At 41.5% G+C, this 27,634-nt stretch overlaps 1 protein-coding gene across 2 annotated transcripts in view; it reads left to right on the plus strand.

Annotated features, from left to right (window-relative positions):
• LOC139268952 (sarcoplasmic/endoplasmic reticulum calcium ATPase 2) overlaps nucleotides 1–27,187 on the plus strand; it is a 111,028-nt gene extending 83,841 nt beyond the window's left edge. The window contains exons 12-21 of one of the 2 annotated variants that reach the window (XM_070887837.1): nucleotides 69–194; nucleotides 610–828; nucleotides 3,683–4,018; nucleotides 14,146–14,366; nucleotides 17,544–17,746; nucleotides 18,517–18,602; nucleotides 19,676–19,809; nucleotides 20,896–21,013; nucleotides 22,349–22,469; nucleotides 26,390–27,187. In XM_070887837.1, the coding sequence (XP_070743938.1) occupies nucleotides 69–194; nucleotides 610–828; nucleotides 3,683–4,018; nucleotides 14,146–14,366; nucleotides 17,544–17,746; nucleotides 18,517–18,602; nucleotides 19,676–19,809; nucleotides 20,896–21,013; nucleotides 22,349–22,469; nucleotides 26,390–26,418 (1,593 nt within the window). In that variant the 3' untranslated portion in view covers nucleotides 26,419–27,187. Of the gene's footprint in view, nucleotides 1–68; nucleotides 195–609; nucleotides 829–3,682; nucleotides 4,019–14,145; nucleotides 14,367–17,543; nucleotides 17,747–18,516; nucleotides 18,603–19,675; nucleotides 19,810–20,895; nucleotides 21,014–22,348; nucleotides 23,497–26,389 lie in introns of those variants that run through there. The other variant, XM_070887836.1, reaches the window with a different exon arrangement.
• The last annotated feature ends 447 nt before the right edge of the window (nucleotides 27,188–27,634 follow it).

Raw genomic sequence — 27,634 nt, forward strand, 5'->3', positions numbered from 1 at the left:
AAGCAGTTTGCTTTTATTAGAAAAAAACTAAATAGGAACTTTAGCTAAACCATGCTTTGTTTCTCCAGGTCATCAAGCAATTAATGAAGAAAGAGTTCACTTTGGAGTTCTCTAGAGACCGGAAATCTATGTCAGTGTACTGTTCCCCTAACAAACCCACTCGTTTGTCTATTGGCAACAAGATGTTTGTTAAGGTAAAACTTCAATGCATTCCATTTTTCCCCCTGCAGCTACTCTTCATGCTTTTTATAGATAACAGGCAGCATATCAGCTTTGCTAATCCCAGTAACTGGAATAGTTTTTATATAGATCGGCATCAATACGCCTGAGTACTGCCATAAACAGGCTGACTGAATGCCAGAGTTGTGCTGTTCCAGCAGCTGAGTCTGTCTTGTGCTTGCAACCATTGCCTCATACTAATGAATAAACCCGGACTGATGGAATTAATGTTGAGAGTTTGAGAGTTGATCTTATCAAATCCACACTCTTAATTGGTTTGCAGAAGCAAATCCAGTATCTGAGCTGCTGAAGTACTATAGAAAATGGCAGGGTCAGCGCAGCCAAGATGTGGTAAAGATACTGTAATTCTGTTTTGCTTTGTTTCCATAGGGTGCCCCTGAAGGTGTGATTGATAGATGCACGTATATTCGTGTTGGTACCAATAAGGTTCCCCTCTCAAAATCTGTGAAAGAGAAGATTTTGACTGTTGTTAAAGAATGGGGCTCTGGCAGGGACACGCTGCGCTGCTTGGCACTGGCTACACATGATAATCCTATCCGAAAAGAAGATATGAATCTGGAAGAGTCATCAACGTTCATTAACTATGAGGTTAGTATTGGGCAGAATAAAGAGCCTTACTATGTTGTAAACTTTACACGGGTAACTGCTGTTTTAAAAAGTAATTACTGTCTGTTGGGTCTAATAGAATGGCAGTTAAATGTTTCCTAGTTAGAACCCAAGGAAAAGGCCATTTCTTAAGCCACAATAAATTCTCTCGCTCACCATTTTCAAGTTCTCAACAGGGTATCTGTTCCAGGCACTTGTGAAAGAATTCCAACATTCCCTTTTTACAGATGATGTTTTGCTGTTTGTGGACTTGTCTGAGAATCTAGTGTGCTTTATTAATTAAGTTGAACAATTGGCTAACTAGTGCGAGATATGATGGTTGGTGTCCCCAGAGTGTATTGTTATGGACTTGCACAACTCTAGTGTGACTGGGAGGTATAATGGATGTCTGTTATTTGTTTTAAATTGATACCCAGAGGTTCTGTTGCATGTCAACTTTAGCCTGGGCACATGTTGTATGGAAGAAGGGCTCCAGTATACTGGCCTGCCATTGAGCACCCCGGAGAGGAAGTCAGCTTTACAATCAGCGCATATCATTGTTAAAGTATTTGGTGACAGGCCCTTGGGTTTTGGTGTTTCAAATATCCAGGTAGTTGGCATGATGCAAACTGTGTTTATAAGAAGTATCCATCCATCACTTTGAAAGTAGATATTGATTGTATAGCTAATTAGGGAAGTCTTGATGACAACTAATAGAAGACGTTATCCAGTGGCTGGTTACGAGAACACATACTCTTATGTCCAGGGTTCAGTGGCTACCATGATTGAGTTGCAGAGTGAGAAGCGGGTGCTGCTGAAACTCCACTCTTCCACCAAGTGAAACCACCATCTGCTATGCTAGCGCATGTGTTCATTGTTGTGCTCAGTAGGGTAATTGCATTGTACTCGTACATTTTATGGTGAGTTGTGTTACTCACCATGCCACTTGAGGAATTCTTGCCACCTTGTACGTAGCAAAACCTCAAATCCACACTTCAGTTGCCTTAACACAAACCTGATAATTATTCTCCTTTGTGGGGGGGGGGGGAGGTGGAATAAACAGGGTCTCTTTGGGGTTAAGGTGACTCTGTGGTTTTGTGTGGTTAACAATGCTCTATGCTGGTAAACTGTCTGGTCTTGGTTAATCCGATTCCAGGATTACTGCAGTACTCACACATTTCCAAACTCTTGGCTTTTGCTAACTTGTCTTCTAAGCTCTCTGGATCTGTGTAAATATGGTATCGCTCTACTGGAAGAGGGGGTGTAATCCATATTTAACAAGTGGGATGTATACCTGCATAGCTTTCTTAGTAGTTTGGTTTGGAGACTCTTGAGCATGATGATGGGTTTCCATGTGTGTCAGACATCTAGGTGACCAGAAAAAGCGCAAGTATTTAAGGAAAGTTAATGCACCTAAAACTTACGGGCCGAAATTGCGGTCGGAGGCTTCCCATGAGCAATTGCCTCTGACCTAAAACATTTCTACGAATTTACCTGGTGGTCCGGGAGGAGCGTGAGATTCCGGTGGGGAGGCCTTCTCTTCCCGAGCTGCGAAGCGCGCTCCCGTCCTCCAGGTTCCCGCGCAGAAGGTGCGCAATCACTTGTGACTGCTCAACCAATCAGGTACCGTATTCCACAGCTTTCTCATTAATAGCAATGAGAACTCCGTATCTACGAGTTGCTAATAATGAAAAAAAACCACACTAAACACATATAATAAAAAATAAAAAACACACCTCACATAATTAAAATTAAAGTTAATAAATATCTTGGAGAAAAAAAATCCGAGTTTTTAAAATTATAGTTAAAAAATAAATGTAACGTAAGGTTTTAAAAATGTTTTTTTTAAATGTAATATTATCTTTTTGTATGTTTTTAAACTCTTGTGCCTGTCACCTGCTTTTATCAGGCGCAAGAATTTTGAGGACAAATACCACAATCTTGCCCATGCCAATTTCTCGCTCCCGATATGCATTGGATCTCTCAAGCTCCAGTTCGACAGATCGGAAAAGCAGGTTTTCAGCACATGCGCATTGTGCGCTGAAAACCGGCTTATGCGGTACCTTCCCGGGTCCGTAGACGCTCAGTACGGACACAGGGTGGCTGGGATTTTCAGCCCAATGTGTCTGCCTGGGCTGAAAGTGTTCCATTGTGACTTTTTTTAAAAACCTCTCCCCCCCCCCCCCCCCCCCCCAGTTGCATGGTAACATTCTCAAAATATTTTAGGTGTGACTCAATTGAAATATGTTAACTGGAAGGTAATTAAACCCATAAGTATTTATTAAATTAATGCATTTCAGTTTATACGATATTACGCCATATTGATCAGAAAGTTGCTCATTTCATGCTTGGCCTGTGTTGTGTGTTAGCCGATCTTAGCGAAGGAAGTAATTGGATACTGCAATTGCCCTCTGCTTGGGAGGGGAATATTTAGCCAGGGTTCCCACGACTGATTGATGTTCAGTAACTCCTAATCAAAAGGACAGCTCATATGCACAAAGACCGAACAACACTCGTGGAACTGCAATCTAGCAAGAGACGAAGGTAAAGGGGAATAATAATATATTTATGGGCTTAAGGCCTCTCTGACGTGTGATTTTTATTTGATGGTGTGATGACAGTGTTGCCTTATCAGACAAGTTCAAAAATGACTTTGCGTTAAGCTAGGCCTTCCTCGGGTAGAAACACATTGGGAATCCAGTTGGCCTCAGTATGCCTATAATAGGAGTTAAAGTACATTTATCAAAACATTCCCTTAGTTTGAACATCGTAAAGTTACCAATATGCAATGTTGGTAATCTCTGTGGAAGTGTAGCAGAATGTTTTGTAAAATGACAACACTTGTCTCCCATTCCAGAATGACCTGACGTTTGTTGGATGTGTTGGTATGCTCGATCCACCGAGAACCGAGGTAGCTGCTTCAATCAAGATGTGCAGGCATGCTGGCATCCGTGTCATCATGATCACCGGTGATAACAAGGGCACCGCTGTCGCCATTTGCCGTCGTATTGGTATCTTTGGGGAGCGAGAAGATGTCGATAAGAAAGCTTTCACGGGCCGTGAGTTTGATGAACTTCCCCCAGCAGAACAGAGAGAGGCCTGTTTGAATGCTCGCTGCTTTGCTCGAGTAGAACCTTCCCATAAGTCTAAGATCGTGGAGTTTTTGCAAGCGTTTGACGAAATCACAGCTATGGTAGGAACACGGGTTTTTGAAGTACTTCAGTCACACTTGCTTTGGGTGCTTTACTTGTTTTTTTTTAAACTTTGTTCAGTTCTGGCTAAAGTGATTCTATGCCTGATTCCACGGGTTGATATTTTCCTTGTAGGCAAACAGCTTAAAGGGCGACTGTCTTCATGGGGTGAAGAATGCATTTATAAACACATTACCCAGACTCACCACAATTGATGTTTATTGCATTAAAATGCATAATAACTTGCAATTATCATGAAAATGAGGTGTTGCTTTTCCTCCTTAAATAAGCTTTATCAAACATTTCCATTAACACAAAAAGGCTTCTTTCATCAGAATAATAATACATTTTCTACACTAGGTGTAAAATTAGCCACTCAATTTGATGTATAAGTGCATTTGTTTAATTCAAGTTGTGTTGAGGTTATTAAATTGTGGGCTTCCTGATGACTCAGCTAGTTGTCGGTGAGTGGCTGAACCACAAAGACCAAAAGATCCTGGGTCTGTGTATATTGAGTGGTGCTGCAATTAGCCTCAGTGCCACAGGATTAGGGAAGAGAAATTCAGCCAACGTTCTCATTCCTGATCACCAAGCAGGCACTCTTGCTGAAAGTTTCCATGTCTAGCCATCAGGTGAAGACACAATTGGGCTCGGCTTTGATGCCCACTTGATAAAACAGCAAACACTTGCAATCTAGGCTCAACTCTTAAGTTTAAAAAAAAAAACAGCCTTTTGGATGAATTGCTGGGGGTGCCTAGCATCCTTGGGGCCTTATTTCAATAAGAACTCAATGTCTTCAGGAGAAATTTGGTGGAAAGGGGGTGGGGGAGTTTTCAAGACTTGTTGCATGTCAAGTAATGGTATATTTAATTGTGCTTAATTTTGCTACCTTTCCATGTTAAAGCCTAATCATCGTTTTCATATTCTAGCATTATTTGTAAAGCACAGTAAATACTAATGGCTGTTTTAGAACTTATTTTCCCTGTTCCTTAAAAGCGTCAGTTGCTGTTGATGGGTGTGGGGAAGTTGTAAATGTTGCAACCGATCAGTCACTGATGCAAAGCTGTCACCAAGATTAATTATGTGCTTTAAAAATAATATAATTGGCCATTGAGCAATTCCTTCTACTAAATGCTGAAGAGTGCAATGTATTGCTGCATCAGCTTGCTGTAGCATAGTGTTGGGACAGGGTTCACAAACATAGCTCCTTATTCAGGGCACTGGGTTGAAAGCCAGACATGCCTTCGGTAGGGGGCGGAACACTTCAGCATAAGTCAGTCAGGCTTATCTCAGTGCCTCCTCCAAATCTTTTTCTAAATTCCCACGCCTCGGTTATTGACCACTTGACATCTGGCTAGTCCCTATGGGATCAATTCTCAACCCCCCCCCAGTGTAAAACTGATCTTGTGGTTCGCTGTCCATTATATAAACCATCCAATTTTAATTTCTGTTGCTTTTCTGTAATGGTCAGTATATCCTCAACACCATTTTTGCACTCTTGACGACGAGCTGAAAGTCTACCTTTTTATATTTCTTAGAATCCTGTGGTATATATTTACTATAACTGGGGAGGAAAGAAACTCCATAAATATACAAAACCTCAAGAGTTGCCTGTGTCTGAATTAATTCTTTTTCATCTCCTTTTGCCCTTGTATCTAATCTGGTAGTGTGCTTTATTTTCATTCAAAATTGAACACCGTTTCTGAAGGAAAAGAAGTAAATAGTAACCCTAGGGCAAGTTGGCTTTTTGAGAGGAAAATATTTGTTGTGATGGCATCTGTCTTAAAGGGGCAAATGTTAATCTTTGTCGAATGATACAGAACAGGAGGAGTCCATTCGGCCCACGTGTCTGTGCCAGCTCTTTGAAAATGTTATCCAATTAGTATACTCCTGCCCTTTCCCCATAGCCCTACAAGTTTCTCCACTTCAAGTATTTATCCAATTCGCTTTTGAAAATTATTATTGCATCTGCTTCCACCCTTTCAGGCAGTCCATTCCAGATCACAAAAGCTTGCTGTGTTTTTTTTTAATTCCGTCCTGTTGCCTATGGGGTTTTCTTTGCTAATTATCTTAAATCTGTGTCTCTGGTCACTGATCTTTCTGCTACTGAAAGTAGTTTCTCCTTATTTACTCAATCAAACCCCTTCATGATTTTGAACACCATTATCAAATCTCCCCTTAACTGCTCTGCTCTAAGGAAGAAGAAAGACAGACTTGCATTTATATAGTGCCTTTCACGACCACTGGACGTCTCAAAGCACTTTCAGTCAATTAAGTATTTTTGGATTGTAGTCACTGTTGTAATGTGGGAATAAAGGAGAATAACCCCAGTTACTCCATGTAGCTCAAGTCTTTCATCCCTGGTACCATTCGAGTAAATCTCCTCTTCACCCTCTCAAGGCCATGACATCCTTAAGTGTGGTGCCCAGAATTGGCCACAATACTCCAGCTAGGGACTAACCAGTGTTTTTATAAAGGTTTCACATAATTCCTTGCTTTTGTACTCTATGCCTATATTAATAAAGCCAAGTATCCCATTTGCCTTTTTAAACAACCTTCTTGACTTATCCTGCCATTTTTAAAGACTTGTGTACATAGACCCCCAGGTCTCTGTTCCTATACCCACTTTAAAATTAGTTTATATTGCCTCTCCTCATTCATCCTACCAAAATGACAGCGGGACACCACTGTATACCTCCCTTCAGTCTGAAAAACAACCCTTCACCTCTACTCTCTGCTTTCTGTTTCTTAGCCAATTTTGGATCCACGCACCCACTACCCCTTTAATCCCATGGGCTTCAATTTTGCTAACAAGTGGTACTTTATCAAAGGCCTTTTGAAAGTCCATATATACATTAACCACGTGGCCTTCATCAACCCTTTCTGTTATTTCATCAATCAAGTTAGTCAAACACGATTTGCATTTAACAAATCCTTTCAAGTGCCAATTAATTCATGTCTTAAAGTTTCCCCACTACCAATGCTGGGCTGACTGGCCTATAATTGCTGGGTTTATTATGCTCCTTTTTTTTCTTCGGTTCAAACATTGCAACAGTACTTCATTGCCTGTAAAGCACTTTGGGACGTCCCGAGATTGTGAAAGGTGCTATATAAATGCAAGTCTTTTTTTTTGTAACATTTGAAATCCTCCACTCCTCTGGCACCACCCCATATCTAAGAAGGATTGGAAAGATGGTGGTCAGTGTGATGTATGTAGCACTCAAATCACTGACTCCACACAGTCTGGTGTTATAGTAGCTGCTGTGACCTTGGTCCTTTATTGTGTAACTCCAGAGTGCCCCTCAGGTGTGGTGGGCAGCCTTTTATACTCTGTCTCGCAGGTACTTTCGGGTCTCCCACCACAGTGCCCCTTGTGGCGCACCATTGTAACTATACATTTAATGTACACGGACAATACATAACATCTCACTCCTCCTCCCTCCTCCCTGCCCCCCGCCCGCCCCCAGTTCCAAAAGCAAATTGCCGGTAACCTTGGCCTTGTTCGTCCTGGTTAATTTGTGAGTGTGAGTCCATGACCATCCACTTCCCTCTCTTCTCTTTTTTTTCTCACCCCCCCCCCCCCCCATGTAAAGATTATGCTTGCGATCCGGTGCCAGCATGTGGCATTTGCAGTCCTTACATGGATGATACAAGTACACAAACATAATCTCCAGTAGAAAGCAGGTACATATAGACAGTACATTTGTATGATACATATAGATGCGTTGAAGAGTTATATCAAAAAGTTGCAGGTACACTGAACGGTTATTAAATCCCAGCTCCACTGGGTGAGGTATGGTGGCGGCATACTGCCCCTTTTTGCCCGAGGTAATGGGCTGTGCTGAGACAGGCTATCGCAACTAGTGCGTTGCCTCTGTTCTCAGAAAATAGTTGCCGTTGCGGCTTGTCTGCAGCCGCTGAACAATTGCATAAATCACACAAAATCAGAAATCGCATTAATCCATTAGTCATGTTAGTCACAGATTCATTAACCCTTTTAACTGTGCATTGTGATATTAACTCTCCATCAATCATATCAATCATTTTAGCATCAAAATATTAACTCGTCATAAATCACGTCGTCATACAAATCACAGTAATCATTTTTGACTCACTCTTGCCCTTACAAAAGTCTCTTTGTGGGGACTGCCAACGGTGTAAGGCCCCTTTAAGATTCCGGGTACATTTCCCTTTTAAGACGCCATTTTGTTTTTCCCACAAGGTTTCTACTGGGCACCGCCATTTTAGGTGCTCTGGTTGTCTGCCTGCCTCTCTCTGCAGAACTCTGCTGCCACGAGGCTCGCTGTGCTGCTGCTCTCTCTCTCTCTCTCTCTCTCTCTCTCTCTCTCTCTCTCTCTCTCTCTCTCTCTCTCTCTCTCTCTATAGAGAGAGAGAGACTCTGAACACACCGGCCCCCGCATCCTCCGGAGCACACCACGCAGCTGACCTTTGTGTACCGGGAGCCGCCTCACACACACACGTCCTCCGGAGCCGACCTCCTCACTGCCGCAGCCGATCCTGGACGAGCCCCACTCCTCGGAGCACCGGCCCTCACTATGTCGCCGAGTGAGTCCCGCTCCCGAAACTGCCGATTCACCGCTCCTCCCGCTGCAAGCCCCGCGAACGGCCGCCTCTGCCTGCGGGCCGACGGTGCCTGCTGGAGCAGCCCATCGAAGCCCTTCTCTCTTCTCCAGCTCGGTCGGCGCTGCTGCTGGTTCCAGCGCCTCTTTCTCACTCTCGGACTTTGCAGGGGAGAGTCGATGGCTGTCGCTGCACTGCCGAACCCCACACACGCTTCCTTCGCTGCCATCCGATCCGAAGGTGGAGGCCTGCTCTGCCTGTGAACACGGGGGACAGCGGTCTGTGGAGGAATGAAGTCTTCCCAGCTCCCACGGACCTTCCCCATCCATCTCCTGCCGATTAGCATCGGCCCATCGCCTGCAATGATCCACAAAGGTAAACCGTGCGTCTCGCCCCCGTGAGATACCTGCACATCCGCTCTGCCAAGAACAGGTATCAGTTCCTTGGTGTAGGTACACGGCTTCGCAGTGACCGGGACCAGCTTGGGTCGTGCAGCTGGGTTAATCCACAGTTTATCAAAAGTTTCCTGACTCATCAGCGACTGACCCGACCCCGTGTCCACTTCCATACTCACTGGGACTCCGTTAATCTTGACTTCCATAATCACTGAGGCCGAATCGTCAGTACAAGTATACAGTCCAAACGCCTCATCTTCTACCTGGGGCTGGGCTGCCCGTCAAGCCAAACTGCAATGCTCCTCACTGGATAGCAGATCATCTACCATCTCCTCAGCCACATGGTGAGTCGTGTTTCTTTTGCACATACGCTAAAAGTGGCCTTTCGTGTGGCAGGTATTGCACGTATACTCCACAAACCTGCACCGGTGAGTCCCATGGCTTCCTCCTCAGCGCCAGCATGGTGCTACTCGATTAGCCTCCCTCGGCGGACTCTTGAGTTCCAGGACCCTGAGGTCCGTGCTCTCTGCCCTGGGCAGAGCCACGTTCTGCAGTTTTGTCCGTGAATAGTACCTGCCGGGTTCGAGACCGTGTGGATCATCTGCTTGGTGCTGCGGGTCGAGGTCATAAATGCCCGGCTGATGTTGATGGCTTATTGCAGGCTGACTGTAGGTTCAGTAGATAGCAGCTTGTGAAGGAGACCCTCATGGCCAATCCCCATAAAGATGTCTCGCAACGCCTCGTTAAGGCGTGTGCCAAAATCACACAGCGCGCAAGTCTCCTGTTGACCGCAGCATATTTTGTGACATCATGGTCCTCAGGTCTGCAGTGGTGGTAGAATTTGTGCCTGGCCATGAGGATGCTCTCCTTCGGTTTCAGTTGGTTACGAATGAGTTCAATCAGCTGCTCATATGACTTGTCCTTGGCGCTCGTGGGTGCCAGCAAATCCCTGACTAGATGGTAAACCTCATCACCACAACTGGACAGCAATATCGCCGTACGCTTCTCTCTCAGTGCGTTCGTGTTCCGTGTCAGGTTGTTTGCTATAAAATAGTACTCGAGCCTTTTTGTAAAGGTATCCCAGTCATTACCCTCTGTGAAATCCTTTAGCGTGCCCAAAGTAGCCATGGTTGCGTGAAGAGCTCGTCCGTGTCCTCGTTGCCAATTTGTGATGTATGTAGCACTCAAATCACTGACTCCACACAGTCTGGTGGTGTTGTAACTCCTGTGACCGTGGCCCTTTATTGTGTAACTCCAGAGTGCCCCTCAGGTGTGGTGGGCAGCCTTTTATACTCTGTCTCGCAGGTACTTTCGGGTCTCCCACCACAGCGCCCCTTGTGGCGCACCATTGTAACTATACATTTAATGTACATGGACAATACAGAACAGTCAGAGCCTCTGCCATTGCCACCCTTGCTCCTCTCTGCAACCTAGGATGCATCCCATATGGACTGGGTGACTTTTCTAATTTGAGCGTACCACCTCCTATCTATTTTTAACCTATCCAATTTCTCTACTACAAGTTGAATCTCTCAAATCCGTTACTCTTTTTTTATCCGGCTACCACCCTCGTCCAGCATTATTCCTGGCAGTGGGGGGTGGGGTAGCGACCCTCACTGTGTCCTGGGGCTGGCCGCTCCTCATCTCCCTGCCGCCTCCGGTGCTCCCTCTGAGGCCGGGTCGGTACGCTGCGTCCTAAGGCCAGCCGAATTTCTGGCCCAGCTTCGTCCTGGCAATCCTCCTGCCTGTCACACCGCCACTGCTCGAAGATTCTGATCTTGGTGCCGCAGTGGAAGTTCCCCGACTGGCAGGAAAAGCAGTTCTTCTCGTCTGAGCCGTCGGGGCAGTTCTTCTGGTTGTTGCAGCGGTCTGCCGGCGGGTAGCACATGCCGCTGGTGCCCCCGCACGGGTACTCGTCCTTCTGGCAGGCCGCGCAGCTCTCCTCGGCCTTGCCGTCCAGGCAGTGTCACCACCCGCTGCTGCGCGTCGGCGAAGCAGCCCCCATCGTTGCCGCTCCCGCGGGAGGCAGTCGTCTTTCACCTGGCAGGTGGCGTTGAAGCGGTGACCGGTGCTGCTGGGCTCGGTGTGGTAGGAGACGGCGATCTGACCCCGGGAGGACTCGAGGGTGACGGGGCGACCGTTGTCGCGGAAGGAGAGGGTTTGCAGCAGCCTGCCGCGCTCCTGGGCCGCCCCGTCCTTCACACGCACCCTGTCGCTGTAGGCCGAGCTGCAGCCCGATGCGTCGGCTGTCCTGCGTGTCCACCGCCCAGGTGCAGTCCAGCTGTGCCGTGGCACGCTGAGGGCGGGAGCAGTCGGGCGACGCAAAGGAGCCGTAGAAGTCACCCGGCCTCTTGCTGCAGCTCCACCTCTTTTCCCCCCCCCCCCGCTGCCTCCGGACCGACTGAAGCTTGGGTCTGAAATGCTGACCTCCTGTCGTCAGGTAAATTCTCAGGCCAGGTCCCGAGGGTGCCGGATAAGAGCGGTTTAACCGCTACTTCCTTTTATTGAGACATTGGCAGCAGCATCTTTAGTGAAGAGATGCAAAGTCCTCATTTAGTACCTCAGCCATGCCCTCTGCTGCCACAAGCTCTTTTTGGTCCCTAATTGGCCCTACCTTTTTTTTTTTGACTATCCTTTTTGCTGTTTATATATTTATAGAAGACTTTTGGGTTCCCTTTTATGTTACCTGCTAATCTATTCCCATGCACACTCTTTGCCCCTCATTTCTTTTTTCCGATCTGCCCTGTACTTTTTGTATTTAGCTTAACTCTCCACTGAATTATAAACCTGACATTATCTTAAGCCTCCTTTTTTATGTTGCATTTTAATCTCTCTTTTTAGTCATCCAGGGAGCTCCACTTATAAATGCCGTTCCTTTTCCCCTCATAGGAATGTGTCTAGTCTGTACTCAAACTATCTCCTCTTTGAAGGCCTTCTATTCTCATTTACTGTTTTACCTGTCGATCTTTGATTTCAATCCACTTTTCAAAAGATCCCTTTTCAACACACTAAAATTAGCTCCCCTCCATTTGAGTATTTTATATTTGATTTTCCTTGTCCTTTTCCATAACGACTCTAAACCTAATATTGTAATCCCTGTTTTCCAAATGCTCCTCCTCTGGAACATGCTCCACCTGCCCCACTTCATTCCCTAGAATGGGATCCAGCACTGCTTCCTTCCTCATTGGGCTGGAAACATACTCATCCAGAAAGTTCTCCTGTACACGTTTCAGGAATTCTCTCTCTCCTTTCTCTCCCTACCCACCACCAGCACCATGTGACTACTTGTGCCTGTAACTCTCCAACCTAATTTATCATGTTTGGTGTATTTACGCACATGAACTCTAAACCTATCTTAGTCTGCCTCACAACAACAAACCCCCCCCCCCCCCACATCTGATCATCCTATCTTCCTATCTTTCAACTACTCTTTAATCTAATGCTCTTTGTCTCTTCCAATCTTCTGCATCTTGTATCTCCTTTCTAATGCTTCATCCTGCTGCCCTTCCCCCACAGCACTAACCTCCCTACGAGAACATTGGTCTCAACCTTGTTGAGGTGCAACCTGTCCATCTTGTGCAGGTCCCTCCTGCCACAGAACTGGTCCCAATGCCCCAGGAATCTGAAGCCCTCCCTCCCGAGCCATTTTTCCAGCCATGCATTAACCTGTATTATCTTGCTGCTCCTTTACTCACTAACAGGTGATACTGGGAGTAATCCAGAGATTACTACTTTTGGGGTACTCCTCTTCCACTTTCTCCCTAGCTCCTGAAATTCTGTTTGGAGGATCTCGACCCTTTTCCTACCCATGTCATTGGTTCCAACATAAATCACGATCTCTGGTTGTTCCCCTTCTCCCGCAACACGCAAAGTTCTGCATCTGCTCGGTGATGTCCTTTACCCTGGCAACACACCATGGGAGACTTGCGTCAGCAGTCTATCCCCTATGACCACTGCATTTTACACATTGCTCTACACCCGTGACGGTGCCATGGATGTACTTTAGACTACATTCCCCTGAGGGGTTGTCACGCTCACCAGTATTCAGCACTGAAAACTGCTTTGAGAGTGCCACACTCCCGGAGGATTCCTGCATTGTCTACCTCTTCCTACCCTGCCAGCTGACCATCCACTTGCTATCCTCCTGAAAGCACTATAGCTGCGGGGCAACTACCTCCTGTATGCCCTGCGGTGACTCCAGCTACTTCAAGAGCAGAAACCCTGAGCTTGTTCGAGTAATTGGAAGCACTTCCTGCACACGTGGTTATCCCGGACATGTGAAACGTCATGAAGTTCCCACATTGCACAGGAATTGCAGGCAATGGGACTTAGCTGACCCATAACTTCTTGCATTATGTACATATTGTCTCATGTTTTATTTGTGTATGTGTATGTTATCCCCTTAACTCCTATTTGTTATTTAAGGAGATCAGATTTTTATTTAATACAATTTAGATTACTTTAAAGTTGGTATCCTCTACTTAATTTTAATTTTATCCTCTTGGATCTAATTAATTACTCAGATTATTTATATATTATTATTTACTGTTGCCACTTGGTTTAAATTACTTGGCATCTCCTTCCCCCTATACACTGAATTCCCACTCACCAAATTGCTGTATTTTAAAGTCTTGCTCCACTTCTTCCAGCTCTGTGCTTCTGCAGATATCCCTCTAATATATATCCTTCAGAAACACACGAGTTGCCACTGGTCAGCCACAATAATTAACACCTAGTCAGGGACCCACTTGTAGCTGGTTGACTGTTGACTGCCACTGAATTGCACTTTAAAAAAAAAAGTTATAAAAATAGGTTAACATTCAGTTTGATTTATTATACATTAGCATAAACATTCTTTGCTTGTTAGCAAATTGTTTTCATTACCATTAAGTGATCTTTGGCCAAATTGAAATGAAGGGAATAATGTTCTATTTATTTCTATATCCTGTTTGCTCACGATATTTTGGTCTTTCAAGTACTTGAACCCTAGTAGAAAGCCACCTTCTAATAATCAGCCCTATCTGTCTTTTAGGGTCCTTCTGGAAAATTTTCAACCAGTGAACCTTGTTAAGTATTGCAAAAAGTAATTTTCTTGAATTCAACTATTTTTGTATACCCAGTAAGGTATCATTGGTCTTTTTTCTGGTCTTTAGACTGGTGACGGTGTGAATGATGCTCCTGCCCTAAAGAAGGCAGAGATTGGAATTGCCATGGGATCTGGTACTGCTGTAGCAAAATCTGCCTCTGAAATGGTGCTGGCTGATGACAACTTCTCCACAATCGTAGCAGCCGTGGAGGAAGGCCGTGCTATCTACAACAACATGAAACAATTTATTCGCTACCTCATCTCTTCCAATGTTGGAGAAGTGGTCTGGTAAGTCAGAGGTCCTGGAATCATCACTCACAGTTTTGATTAATCATTCCTGTCAATGAAAAGAACACATTGAAAAGCTAATAATTCAATCAATATTTCTGAATCTTATAAATTAAGTTTGAGTGCAAACCGTTTGAAATAGCAGTTACTAGTATTGTGGAATCAGCGTATGCATTTGTACTGAAGTCGCAAAACTAACTAATCTGAATTTAACCAGTTCTCATCTAGGGTGCTAGGTGGAATATAATCTTAGGAAGAGGCAAAAAGCACTGGGTCCAAGAAGCCTAATAACCAAACCCATGAACCTGCCTTCTCACCATACCCTTTACCCTCTTTCAAGTTTGCAGTTCACTGTGTTGAGCTTATTTCTATAATCTGGTTCAGTGCCCTTCCCCAACTAACCTATTTCACAACTTCACTTCCTCATTTATTTTAACTCTATTTTTGCTCCTTAGTCCTTGAGACATTTGCCACAGTGAAGATAATTACCAGATCAATTTTCAGTTTGCTTCACAATCTTAAATATCAATTAGCTCATCTCAAAAGTCTCCCCATTTCCAATGAAAAGAAGCCAACTTCTTTAAATTGTTGGGAATGCAAATTCTGATGCCATCGAATTGTCTTCAGTCTTTGTCTCTTGTATTCTCTCCAAGGACAATAATATATTCCTGTGATTGGGTGAGCACAACTTCAGAAAGTAGTGTGTTAATTTGATCAGACAAATGGCTTACACAATGGCAAATCAACCTTTTTGTAAGTTGTACAGATTTCCACACCTGCCACAGTACCGAAACGGCTCTTATCCTAGTCACAAATGAAATCCAGTGTGACTGTGAAAGTGGTAAACTATTCGTGCTCGTCCTTTTCAACTTGTCTGCAGCCTTTGACACCCAGTTCTACCTCTCCAACATCTCTGTCAACCCCTCCACTGTCTCTACATTGTCACACTGCTTGTCCGATATCCAGTGCTGGATGAGTAGAAATTTCCTGCAACAAAATATTGGGGAAGACCAAAGTCAAGCACATTGCTTTGGGATTGGCGTCCAGACCATGTAGGCCAGACCAGGTAAGGATAGCAGATTTCCTTCCCTGAAGGACATTAGTGAACCAGATTGCGACAATCCAGTAGTTTCATGGTCACCATTACTGATGCTAGCTTTTTATTCCAGATTTATTTAATGAACTTAATTTAAATTCCCCAGCTGCAGTGCTGGGATTTGAACCCCTGTCTCCAGATCATTAGTCCAGGCCTCTGGATTACTAATCCAGTAATAACCACTATGGTACCGTACCTGTAAATGAGTCATTGGGGAAGCATTATTTCACACCTGTCAACCATTGGCCCAGTTGTGTGAAAGATCTAATGAATCTGATTGCATATTTCCTCTTTTTTAGCTTAGATTTTATTTAATGAGTCCTGCTTCAAGTCATTAATATAATAAAAATTCCAAAGCTCCCTAATGCCTGGAGATCCTCACTCATAACAACTTTGCATCTCAAAAATTTCTAAGCCAAATTTGTAAGCAGCTGCTTATTGTATGTCAATAACATACTATTCCTTTTATGATGAAGTGTTTCACCTTTGGAACGAAAAATATGTATGTCTTGTGTTGCTTCAGATGTCAGTGAAATTCTTTGCCATCTGTTCCCTTGCCTCATCCTTGCTTTTTTTACTTCCAGCCGTGACTATTCCAGTTCTCTCCTGGCTGACCTCCCATCCTCCACCCTGTATAAACTTGAGCTTGTCCAAAATTCTGCTGCCCGCATCCTAACCTGCACCAAGTCCGGCTCATCCATCACCTCTGTGCTTGTTGATCTACAATGGCTCACAGTCCACCGACAACTCAAATTTAAAATCTTCATCCTTGTCTTTAAATCCCCGCAAGGCCTTTCCCCTCCCCATCTCTAACCTCCTACGTCCCTCCGAGAACACTGCGGTCCGAGAACTCTGTCCTCTTAAGCACCCACCATTGACTTTTGTGCCTTTGTTTCCATTTTAAATTTGTTTAGTTTTAATGCCTCTCTTTATCCATAGAATTCTTGTATTTTGATGTACTTATTTTTCCATTTTGAGAGAATATATCTACTTTGTTTTCTAGCATCTCATATTTGAAGATTCCCTATTGCTGAGCAACTATCCTGTTTGCTAACTTTTCTGCCCATTTAATTTGGGCCACAGTGCTTTTTGGACCATTTTAGTCCAGCACCCTTATTTTCCACTCTTCCTTATCCCTTGTTTTCACTTTGAACCTGATCATGTTATGGTCATTATTTCCCAACTTTCTCATCAGTTATTTGCCCCATTTCAGTTCCCAGAACTAAATCAAACAATGCTTCTTTTCTTGTTGGACTAGAAATCAACTGGTCTGGGAAGCAGTCCTGGCTGCATTCTGAAGAGGCAAGCCACATACAATATCTTTTTATTCCAGTCTATTTTCGAATAGTTAAAATGTCCCAATATTACTGGCCTGTTCTTGTATATCTCATCTGAATCTCTCATCTCCACTGTTTGCACACCAAGAAATTGTATAATTCTCCTTTCTTTTCCTTAACTCTATCCATATGGATTTTGCCTCAACACAATCTCCAGAACATCCATGTGTTCTGGTGCTGTTCCTAATTTTCCCAAACAATGATTTGAGGGAAAGTTTGCATAATGCTGATTTATTTTGCTGGGCTAGATTCCAAATTGCAGCATTTGAAATGGATAGAGTTAGGTACAAAGTACTGTATTTGGACATAGAGAGCCCTTCCAAGCACTGTGAAAATGCATTGAAAATGTTGGCATTCTGCTGAGTTATTCTGTATTCCCAGTAAGGGGGAGTCTTTCAGGTAGTCATGCTTGGTTGCCCTCCTTCATAAATGTATCTCTTCTTGAATTGAGAGCAAGGACCTAAGCATAACGGTGGAAATGGAATTATAACAATTCTGGTACTCTTATCCACAACACTCTTATATTTTGATGTACCTATGTTTCTATTTTGTAAGAATGTATCTACCTTTGTTTTCTAGCATCTCGTATTTGAAGATTCCCCTATTGCTGAGCAATTATCCTGTTTGCTAACTTTTCTGCCATGGTGCTTTTTGGACCATTTCAGTCCAGCATCTTATTTTGCATGTAACACTTTACTAATAGAAAGTAAAACTGATCGTGTTTTTTTTTCCTTCTCCCCTCAGCATTTTCCTAACAGCAGCTGTGGGCTTTCCTGAGGCTTTGATCCCTGTACAGCTCCTGTGGGTGAACCTGGTGACAGATGGACTGCCTGCCACAGCACTAGGCTTCAATCCACCTGATCTGGACATAATGGACAAAGCACCGCGCAGTCCGAAGGAACCCCTGATCAGCGGCTGGCTCTTCTTCCGCTATATGGCTATCGGATGTGAGTACTCATATTAGAGAGGCAGTAAGAGCTTCTGCAAGATGTATTCTTCAGCCACCTTTTGGGTTTAACTGTGAGGGTGCACTGTACGTTCCTCACCTCAGTATAAACTTAAATATTTAGGTTTGAGAAGCTTTGAGTGCTTTTTTTCAAAAAAGCGAATATACTTTCATTCCGGTTTTCTATATTTGAAGCTTATGTGACTAAGTGCCTTGTAGAATGTCTTTCTGTCTTTCCCCTTGTACAAAAGAAAGTTATTTTAAATCTGTTTCGTTATGAACAAAATATAATCGTAATAGTGATCACCTTCCTGCAACGGGGATGATTTTATTTGGTCTTTCTCTAGAGATGTGCTTACATTACAAAGCTTGTAATGTAAGGGGGCTTCATGGGGATTCTACGCCAGAGCAGATTCAATCCAGTGTAGATTCCTTACCAATATGAAAAAGCGCTGTGAAAGTTTTCATTCGGAGCCTGTATGATTTCATTATGACCTAGGGTTGCCTAGCAACTCTGACTGCATAAATCAGACACATTTGATCTCTCTTTTTGTGCATTTAGCAGCTAAGTAGAGCAGTTTTTTGTGCAGGCAGTTATCCATCAAAGGGATGGGATCTAGATACTATAATGTAAACAGGATATCTTCTATCTTCATTGGCCTCACTGTCTGCAATAAGCTATGTAGTACCTACTCTGGTACAATGTCAGCTAAGTATGAAATCTAGTATCGCTACTATTAAAAATTAATTTATCCTTTCATCTGTTTTCAGGTTATGTCGGAGCTGCTACAGTTGGTGCTGCTGCTTGGTGGTTCATAGCTGCTGAAGATGGACCCAGAATTACTTACTACCAGCTGGTAACATTTAGTTCAGTTACATTTTAAACATGAAAGCGCTTCAGTGTACACATTCCCAATTGCAAATCTCTCTATCTTTTAACACTGCAAGATAAAATAATGCCAGGCAATGAACTAAAACTGTTGTATGTAGAGCGGTTTCCAAAATCTAGTAATTTACCTTGACTACCTGTACAGTACTAAGTTTACTGTTCTTAAACTAAGGCAGGCAGTGCTAATATCTGCAAAGTCCTGTCCTACCAATGACATTGTGTAATTTAAAATTTATATTGCTCCTTTATTACTGAAATTGGTGGACCGGGGTGGGTGTAACTGTTCCATAGGCGCAGGTAACCTGCCAATACTTCACCCAAGTGACCCATTCTTCATGTATGAGCCTAGATTGTGAGTGCTGACAGGCTTTCACCCCGTGCAGTACATCGTAGTTGAGCCTGAATTTTGTCATCTAATGTCTACTTGTTAGCAAAGTATTTTTTTTAATGATTGGAATCTCATATCCACTTTGTGCATCTTCTAGCTGAGCAAGCAAAACTTTGTATTTTCCTAAACTAGGTAATAACAGGTAATGGCTTAAAATAATTTAATAGCTAATTGTTTTTAACAAAATGTCTAGATAGTCATGTTTGATGATACAAAAGTGAAGACAATAGAATAACAGCAAAATTATATGGTACAATATAAATGTAGAATTAAGTCGATGTGCAGAACCTTCAATTTTCCTTTTATTATGGAGCAAATCATTCTTGATCTCCTGTGTCAACAAAGTACAGGCTGTCAGCTCTCCTTTCAGACACAAGACTACTGAACATAAGTCACTGGATATTGATCAGGAGAGAAAACTACGACTGATTTTCCTCCTCCTTCCCCTTCCTCCAAGCCTTGGGACACTGAGGCCAACTATGTCCCCATTGTTAAAATTGACTAACTCCACCCATATTACAAACTAAACCCGGAACTTCGCTTTCCATATGGAAAAGAACCTCGTAGCATAATGCACTCACCCATTGAAGAATTAGAGTCTAAAATTGTTTGTAATTCATGCTTGTGTATATTTTGTCTTTGCTTTGCTACAGAGCCATTTCTTACAATGCAATCCCGAAAACCCAGATTATGAAGGCATTGACTGTCAAATGTTTGAATCTCCTTATCCCATGACTATGGCACTCTCTGTCCTGGTGACCATTGAGATGTGTAATGCTCTTAACAGGTTAGAAATGTTGCTCTCTTGTCCCTTGAAATGATGCACTTTCTGCTTGTAACTTCTGCTGTGGGAACAAGAAAAAATAACTGATGATTAGATTAAAATGTATGCAACTTGCCACAGCGAGGCAGATGGTTGAGCACTGGATGTTTTGATGACTAATCTACTGATGCTCATCCAGAACAAAATATATTTACGTAATTAAAATGGCAAGAATGATCATCATCAAGGGCATACCTTACACTTTTTTGTAAATTGATTGGTTTGTTCTGTGGATAAACAAATGTAGCTGGTTGTTTGTTATGAGATATCCATAAAACATTACAAGTTTCAAATGCACAAATACTGTTATGACTCCTGTTGAGAATCCTCTGTCCAACTTGCTGTGAAGTTTTATGCTAATACCAGGTTCACGTACCAGATGTTAGAAATAGTTATTCAATCATTAATTCATGCCAGTGTGGGGTAGGAAGGACTTTGTTTTCCCAATTTCATCACATTTAATATATATATATATATATATAAATGTTACTGTTGAAGCTTGTACATCTTTTTGTGTAGTAGGTGTACTTGATGTGTCATACAGCAGTAAGATGCTGATTTATGCCCACCACAATGTTCCATGCTAGTAGTTTTGCGTTTGTTTGTGAGGGGGTGGTGGTGGGACAAAGGAATCATGCTGTGTTTAGGCGTTTCCGCAGGTTGTTGATGGCAGAATCTGGAAGGTTAGTCAACTTGTACACCTCCTAGCAGCTAGCTCAGGAGTGACACTGGCAAAAGCCTTGGAACAGATTTGTACAGACCTTTTGTAAAAGCCTAGGAAGAAGCTTGTTCCCCTAGTCAGAAACTGAAGTGTGAGGCCTAAGAAAAACTGCACAATTTTTGGGGGGAGTGGGAAACACTTAAATATACATATCCAAGAGCTCCAAGCATTCATCAACTTTTGTTTTAACCTTTCAAACTAGCTTTGTTTTTGGTAGATTCGATGATGCATCTGGGCTGGGGGAGATTTAAACAAGGGATTTGAGTAATTGTTGCTTTTAGGAACAACTGGTTTACTTTTATCACCTTTTCTTTTTTTAATTCCTTCAGTTTGTCGGAGAACCAGTCATTGTTGAAGATGCCACCTTGGGAAAACGTTTGGTTATTGGGTTCAATCTGCCTGTCGATGTCTCTTCACTTCCTCATTTTATATGTGGAGCCACTACCGGTTAGTCAGATGGCATTATACAATGTTATGGCTTATACACCACTTCCTCAGTCACTTACAAATTTTGCATTTTACTAAGAATTAATCTGGCAGTTTATTGACGTCGAAGACTGTGTTCTAGAATACTATGCCAATGGCTTTTGCTAGCAATAGTACTTCACAGACTAGGTTTTAATATGTTTATACAACCTATCCTACATTTCATAAAGTTTTGATGACATAAGCAGGCCAACAATTTTGTGCCAGTACTAACTTCCCACCTGTTACTTCCACTGATGCTTCAGTGCTTTTCCTCGTGTTTCTCATTTCTGCATAAATATTGAGTGAGTCGGCTACAATAGCTGCACAGTATCCAAATAACATTTTGCAAGAAAAAAATCATCATCAAACCTCCCTCTTTACTAGTGCTTGAAGCAGCAGTTGAGCTTGTTGCTGGTTCACTGACCAGTGGAGAAAAACAATCTTTCACTATTTATCCCCTCAAGCCTTTTACAGTTTTGAGTACTTGTGTTCAGTTCTGCTCCCCTTCTCTTTCAGTAAATACATTCCTAGTTCAGATCACTCATAATTATATCCTCTTGGTATCAACATTTTCCTTGGCTTTGATAACCTCTTGTACAAATTCATCAACATCTTTTTTTAAATTTAGTACGCTGATGTATAAAACATGAATTCCATTTGGCTTTTTTTTTAGAACTTTGCTTATCTGCAGTCCCACTTTTAATGTAAGTGTTGAGACATTATTGATCAATAAATAAGTGGCTCATTTATCTTGGGTATTTGAGCACCTCAGTTCTAACCAAAAGATTGTCTGCTAGGCGCAGGTCTGTTTGATGCTCAAGTTTGGGCACTTTGTTTTAACGATAGCATTGAAACACAGGACTAAGAATTGCAGAACTTCCCATCATGTAATGGTTCCTACCATGATGGGACTTGCAGTACAGACTGAGGTCATTTTCCCCATCATGCCTGTGTCGGTGGTAGCTCTTTAACTGAAAATCTTTAATCTCATTTCCCTGCCCTTTTCCGGTATCCTTGTCATGTTTTTTTAATCCAATTCCCCGTTAAACAATGTTGTACCTTCTACCACAGTACCTAGTTGTGTAAAGCATCTCGTGCTCTAATAACCCTGTTAGTATGCAAGTGAAAGATACAAAATTAACTAATAAAAGAGCTTAATTTAGGAAGGGTTTTATACTTGTACTTTTCTGCATAATTAAAGTAATTGAAAGGTAAAGTTGGTTTTGTGTTAATTGGTTCATTCTGTAAATTATTTCAAAACATTGTCTCTAATGACAGTAAAGCAGACATTTACTTTCCTTTGTTTCTTTGCAGCTCATCTTCCAAATTACACCATTAGATGTAACACAGTGGCTGATGGTGCTGAAAATCTCTGTACCTGTCATTCTGCTGGATGAGACACTCAAATTTATTGCTCGTAACTACCTTGAACCGGGTAAAGAGTATACTCTGCCTAGTGACAAACAGTGTGATTTCTCAGCATGTACAGAGGGGATTTCCTGGCCTTTTGTGCTCATTTCTCTGCCCTTGGTTATCTGGCTTTACAGTACAGACACTAATTTTGCTGAAATGTTCTGGTCTTGACTGACATAGAGCTGTCGTTGGCATAGTGAAGACATGGCATTTGATTAACTTCTACCAAAATTTTTATCATTTAAACACGTGATTCCAAGAGTCTGTTTCTGCTGAATTTCATACGAAACCCATGTATGGATGAAGTTAATATTTTTTTCCTGAACTCCAGAATGAAACGGGATTGATTTTTACACACTTAAAAAAAAAACTTTTAAAAAAAACTGTGCATTGATGTGTACAGAGATTAATACTATTTTCTGCAATATTTTGTTTTTGTAGATGAAACAGCATGTACAGATGTGTTCTGTTTACTAATTTGTTCATCTTTTGTGTATAAATTAAGAACCAATGAGCCGACGGGTGTAATTTTTGGCTAAAGAAATGGAACGAGTACTTGAGAATGTTAAATTCTTTGGAAAACATTTTTTTAAATAACTGATTGCATGGTGTGTCACCGCATGGCTATTTTGGTTGGGTTCTATTTTAGACTTTATTTTGTGCCTTCTGTCAAACAGTTTTTAGTTCAGAACTCCTTATTTTCTGCACTCAGCAGAGTACTGCTACCTCAACCAGCTTTTTAGTTTTGTTTCCTGTAATCATTTCTGTGTTCATAACTGTCTTGTTTACAGTCCAACCCTGTTTGAGGTATGCTAATTCCTGCCTGTGCAGAGCACTCTATTTACCCCTTCCCCTCCAATCCACCAATATTGCTGTTTTTTCTCCCGACGAGTTTAAAGGGTATTTATTTAAAATGCTGATTGTATTTTGTTGTAACAGTCTACAGGTTTCTTCACTTTTATTTTGCCAGTTCACCTTGGATGTTGCTACATCAGGGGTTAATTCACATGAGTCAAAAAATAAAATGTTTTAGACTAACTGAGAGTAAATTCTCAATGTCTCTCTTTTAACCGGGCTGGTTCATGTAGATTCTTCAAATGCAATACAAAAAGCGCTGCAAAATAAATTGTTTTTAGGTCTTATTTGTTAGACTCATAAACTTGGACGTGGTTTGAAGAAATATTTTACTCACATGTATTTGAAAACACTTAAGTAGCTGGAAGCTAATTGTTATGTTTAGATGCTAATGCTGAGCACAAACATGCAACAGTGATATTTTAAAACTAGAAAGTGTAGGTGCAAGCTGTACGTAACACATTACCAAATATTCATTTTACATAATGTATAGAACTAAAAGTAAATTTTAACATACTACATCATACTAACTGTTTACAACTGTAATAATCTAAATGTTGGGTAATAGTGTTCTAAAGCATGTTTTCTAAAGTGACAAAGTCAGGTGGTTTTTACATGTGTTAACAAACCTAACAATGGTGTTTTCTTCAACGCTTTCCAAAATTCATCATCTGAAGTGAGTATATTTACATTTTGTAATTGCTTAATTCCAGTTCTGGATGTCAGACACACTATCCTGAGTTTAGTCCAGGATTCTGGTATATTAGATCAGCGCAAGTGCTTTTTGTCGATCTTTCAAAACCTGCAGTGTTTTATTTTTAAATTTTAATTCCTCTACTTTTGCTGTTAAACTTTTATTATATTGACTAATGCTGTATAGTTCTGTAAAATGTCTGTTTTTAAGGGTTAGATAGAACTATGGAAATATTTTCCAACATTTGAGTGGTAAACCATAATCTATATATTTTTGGGTATACAAATAGCCATTGTATCTGAATCCTGGATCAGACTACTTGAAGCATGCTTGTACGATAACACTTGGCTTTCGTACACATTAATCCAGATGGAGAAATAAAATGAAAGCAGTTGAGATCCTTTTACCAATTTAAAAATCTATGCATTAGTGATTTAAAAAAAAAACTTTTTAAAGTAGAAACTTGATTTTACTGAAAGATGTTTATCTCAGCATTCCACAAGGAGACGGATGTTTCTTCAGCTGCTTTCAACATTACATGGTAACATAGATGGCATGTATCACTAAATGACCCACGGTGCTTACATTAGGCTTGTTCTGAGGCCTTACAGAATAATGTTGACTGGCCATATTCTCTTTTTTTTAAAGCCTATTGCATGCTGCTTGTTTTACTGAGGTGTGATCAAGTGTGCATGTGAGGTTCTGAAGGATTGACAGTGGCACCTAATCTTAATTGGGTCATCCCTCATTTCTGAATGTCATCTGCATCATTTGGCAGCAACACTGCCCTACTGCAAATATGAAACTTGCTGTCATTGGGGAGGTATTTATTGAGTTAAATTTGAGAAAAGCTCTGGATTGTTGGTTAATTGATGACCTTGTTGATGAGAACATTTGTTCAAAGGCAGCATTTCCCCCATGTACAATATTTGCTTAATGATAACAGATGAAGGCAGTGTTTTTCTTGATATTTAAATGCTTGCATCTTTCTATTAGCTTCATTCCCTTCTTCCTGGGGAGAGAGTTAGGAGGAAAAAAAAGACGAGGAAATTCTTCTAGTTTCACTTTAGGTTTTCTGGTTTTGTACCCAATGATTCTGCGATTCCTGCTTAAATCTCTATAATTTATTTTTAAATATTCCCCATTCATTTTTTTTCTTCAATGGAAGTGGGTGACATCAATGGAAGAGGAAATTGGGCATGGTGTGATGCAATGTGAGCCCTTTTCCTGCTACTGGAGTAGACCAGTTTCACCCCCAATGTTTAGAACTGTAGTGGGAACAACATTGACAAAACAGCTATTCGTAGAATCCTGTTTTAAAAATTATTCTGAAATAGTAAAGGATCTGAGAATTGGGGTGCCCAGGATGGCTTAGCCAGTTTACCCAATGAGTAGCCAGACAGACTAGGATAATCTCTGGTTTAACCCCCACTCTGTGCTGATCTCAGCCATGGTGGTGTTCGGGTGCTACAGTTGCCTATTGGTGGAGAATATCAGCCAGGATTCCAAGTCATCAATGCTGGAAGTAAGCATGTGATGTTGGGTGAGAACAAGATCAGACTTGGCTATGGCAGATATCCTCTTCAACATTGAAGCTTACGTGTAAATAATGCTCACTTGGGTGACATACTAGAGGACATCTGCAATCTATAGAATCATACCCGAGGAATCAACTCATTGGTGGGGCGGGGGGAATAAGGCCAGCATTCAAACTTGTGATTCTCCACTTGCCAATTGCTATTTTAGCCCCCTCAAGAGAACATCTGGAAATCAATCTCACAGGAAGGGAGAGATGGATAAATGATCAAGCTAGTGATACAGAAGCCTAGCAGATTGGCTGCTTTGTGGCATAAAAGAAAACCCCATTTTAATAGTGCGTAAAGGGTGAACATATAGTTTGATAATTCTGAAAGAAAAATAATGGAAAAATTGGCATGCTAAAATTGAGACCAGCTTTTTGTCGATGAAAAAACGTTTCAATGGACTAATACGTATCCCTTTCCCATGGGATAGGAATATAAACAGCAGTGTTTGCACTTGGTGCCAGTAGTCTGTCATTCTTTTTTCCAAGTTTTAACAAACTTGTGTGCATGTTTCTTTCACTTTTACTGCACCTTTAAAACAAATCTGGTATGTGGTATCTATCTGCAGCACTGTTGCTTTAAGTGTTTACAAAACAAAAGTTGCCTGTTTTAAGAAATGCAGTTCATATTCCTCAGAATGGCTGTGTATTTTCCTCCTATTGGAAGTGCTTTCTGTCACTGTCAGCAGGCAGTGTCCAGCACTCTGCTCACTTTCATTTCTAGAGCAGTTTGTGTAGTTTGAAGACTTTTTTTTTCAAAAACATGTTATTTGAGCAATTTGGCTGATGATTTTTTCTCCTTTTTCAACAGCTGTGGATGATGAAGAGGAGTACAAGTAATTCCCTTATAACAATTCTCAGAAATCTAAGGTTCTTTTGTTATTGCGTGCATGAGTGTTAAGCACAACTACCAAGACCATTGCATGTATAATGTGCAACAATAGTATGCTATTTGGAGGAAACGTGTGTTTAAAATTTAGGACTTCAGAGAAACTGTACATTTGTGCAATACATCCTCGTGAACTTTACAGTACTCCAGAGAAGTTGGGTTCTTTGCTGAAAAGATGAGTCACCGTCACCGACTGTGGAGGACCCACATCTCTGTGTAAAATTTCATTGAATTTATAAATTGTACATTATGAAAATGCATGCCTTCTGTTTAAGTAACAGAATCTGTGTATTGGGTCATCAAGACAAATGAAGAACTACTTTATAAAAATGGCTATGTACAAAATGCAATTCTATTTATGAAAAACTTAGAGAAAAGATACAAATCCTGAATGTTTGAACTGTAAATTACATCCTATAGGTTGGCAATTTCATAACTTCAATGTATTTTTTTCTAAGGAAAGTTTTTTTTTCTCTTTAGTGTGAGACAAAAGGAGAGAATTCCCTCTTGCACTGTAATTTAACTATTTTAAGTTGTAACGCATTAACAGAAGCATTGGTGCAATAAGAATATTGTGATGCAGATTTAAAAAGAACCTGTCAGTTGCCAGAAAACAGCATGTTTAATGTTGAAAACCTGTAAATAAGATCCTATGTTTATTTCAGTGCTGACATTGTAACATGCATCACGCAGATTTCATAAATTCAGGTAAATAAAGTTGCTCTACATTACATCCTCTGTTTCCTATTTAAGCATAACCATAAGTATGTTGTTCACTCCAATTCTTCTTTCAGCCAAGTTAAAAACTGATTGTGGTACCCTGTACTGGAAGGATTGGAAAATGATAAATAATTAAGTAGCAATAACCCCTCCAGAATTCTGCAAATATAAAATATGGCACTGAAATTGTAGTGCAGTTCAGTAAACTTATCCCTGCAAGTTTTTTTAATTCATTCTTTAGAGTTGGTTCAAATCTTAACTTTATAATGAACACTGGTTTAATTAGGGTGCTTCCAAGCTTTGTAGAAGTTTTACTAAAGTATAAAATCGTTATCTATGTTTTACTCTTAAGATCTTAGCAATCTCATCATTTGAAAGAAAGTGCTGTGGAACAATCCATTCTGCGCTGTATAAAAGATGGATAAAGAGTCCTACATTATGCTTATG

The sequence above is a fragment of the Pristiophorus japonicus genome, chromosome 8 (assembly GCF_044704955.1).
Source record: "Pristiophorus japonicus isolate sPriJap1 chromosome 8, sPriJap1.hap1, whole genome shotgun sequence".
Classification (NCBI taxonomy): Eukaryota; Metazoa; Chordata; class Chondrichthyes; family Pristiophoridae; genus Pristiophorus; species Pristiophorus japonicus.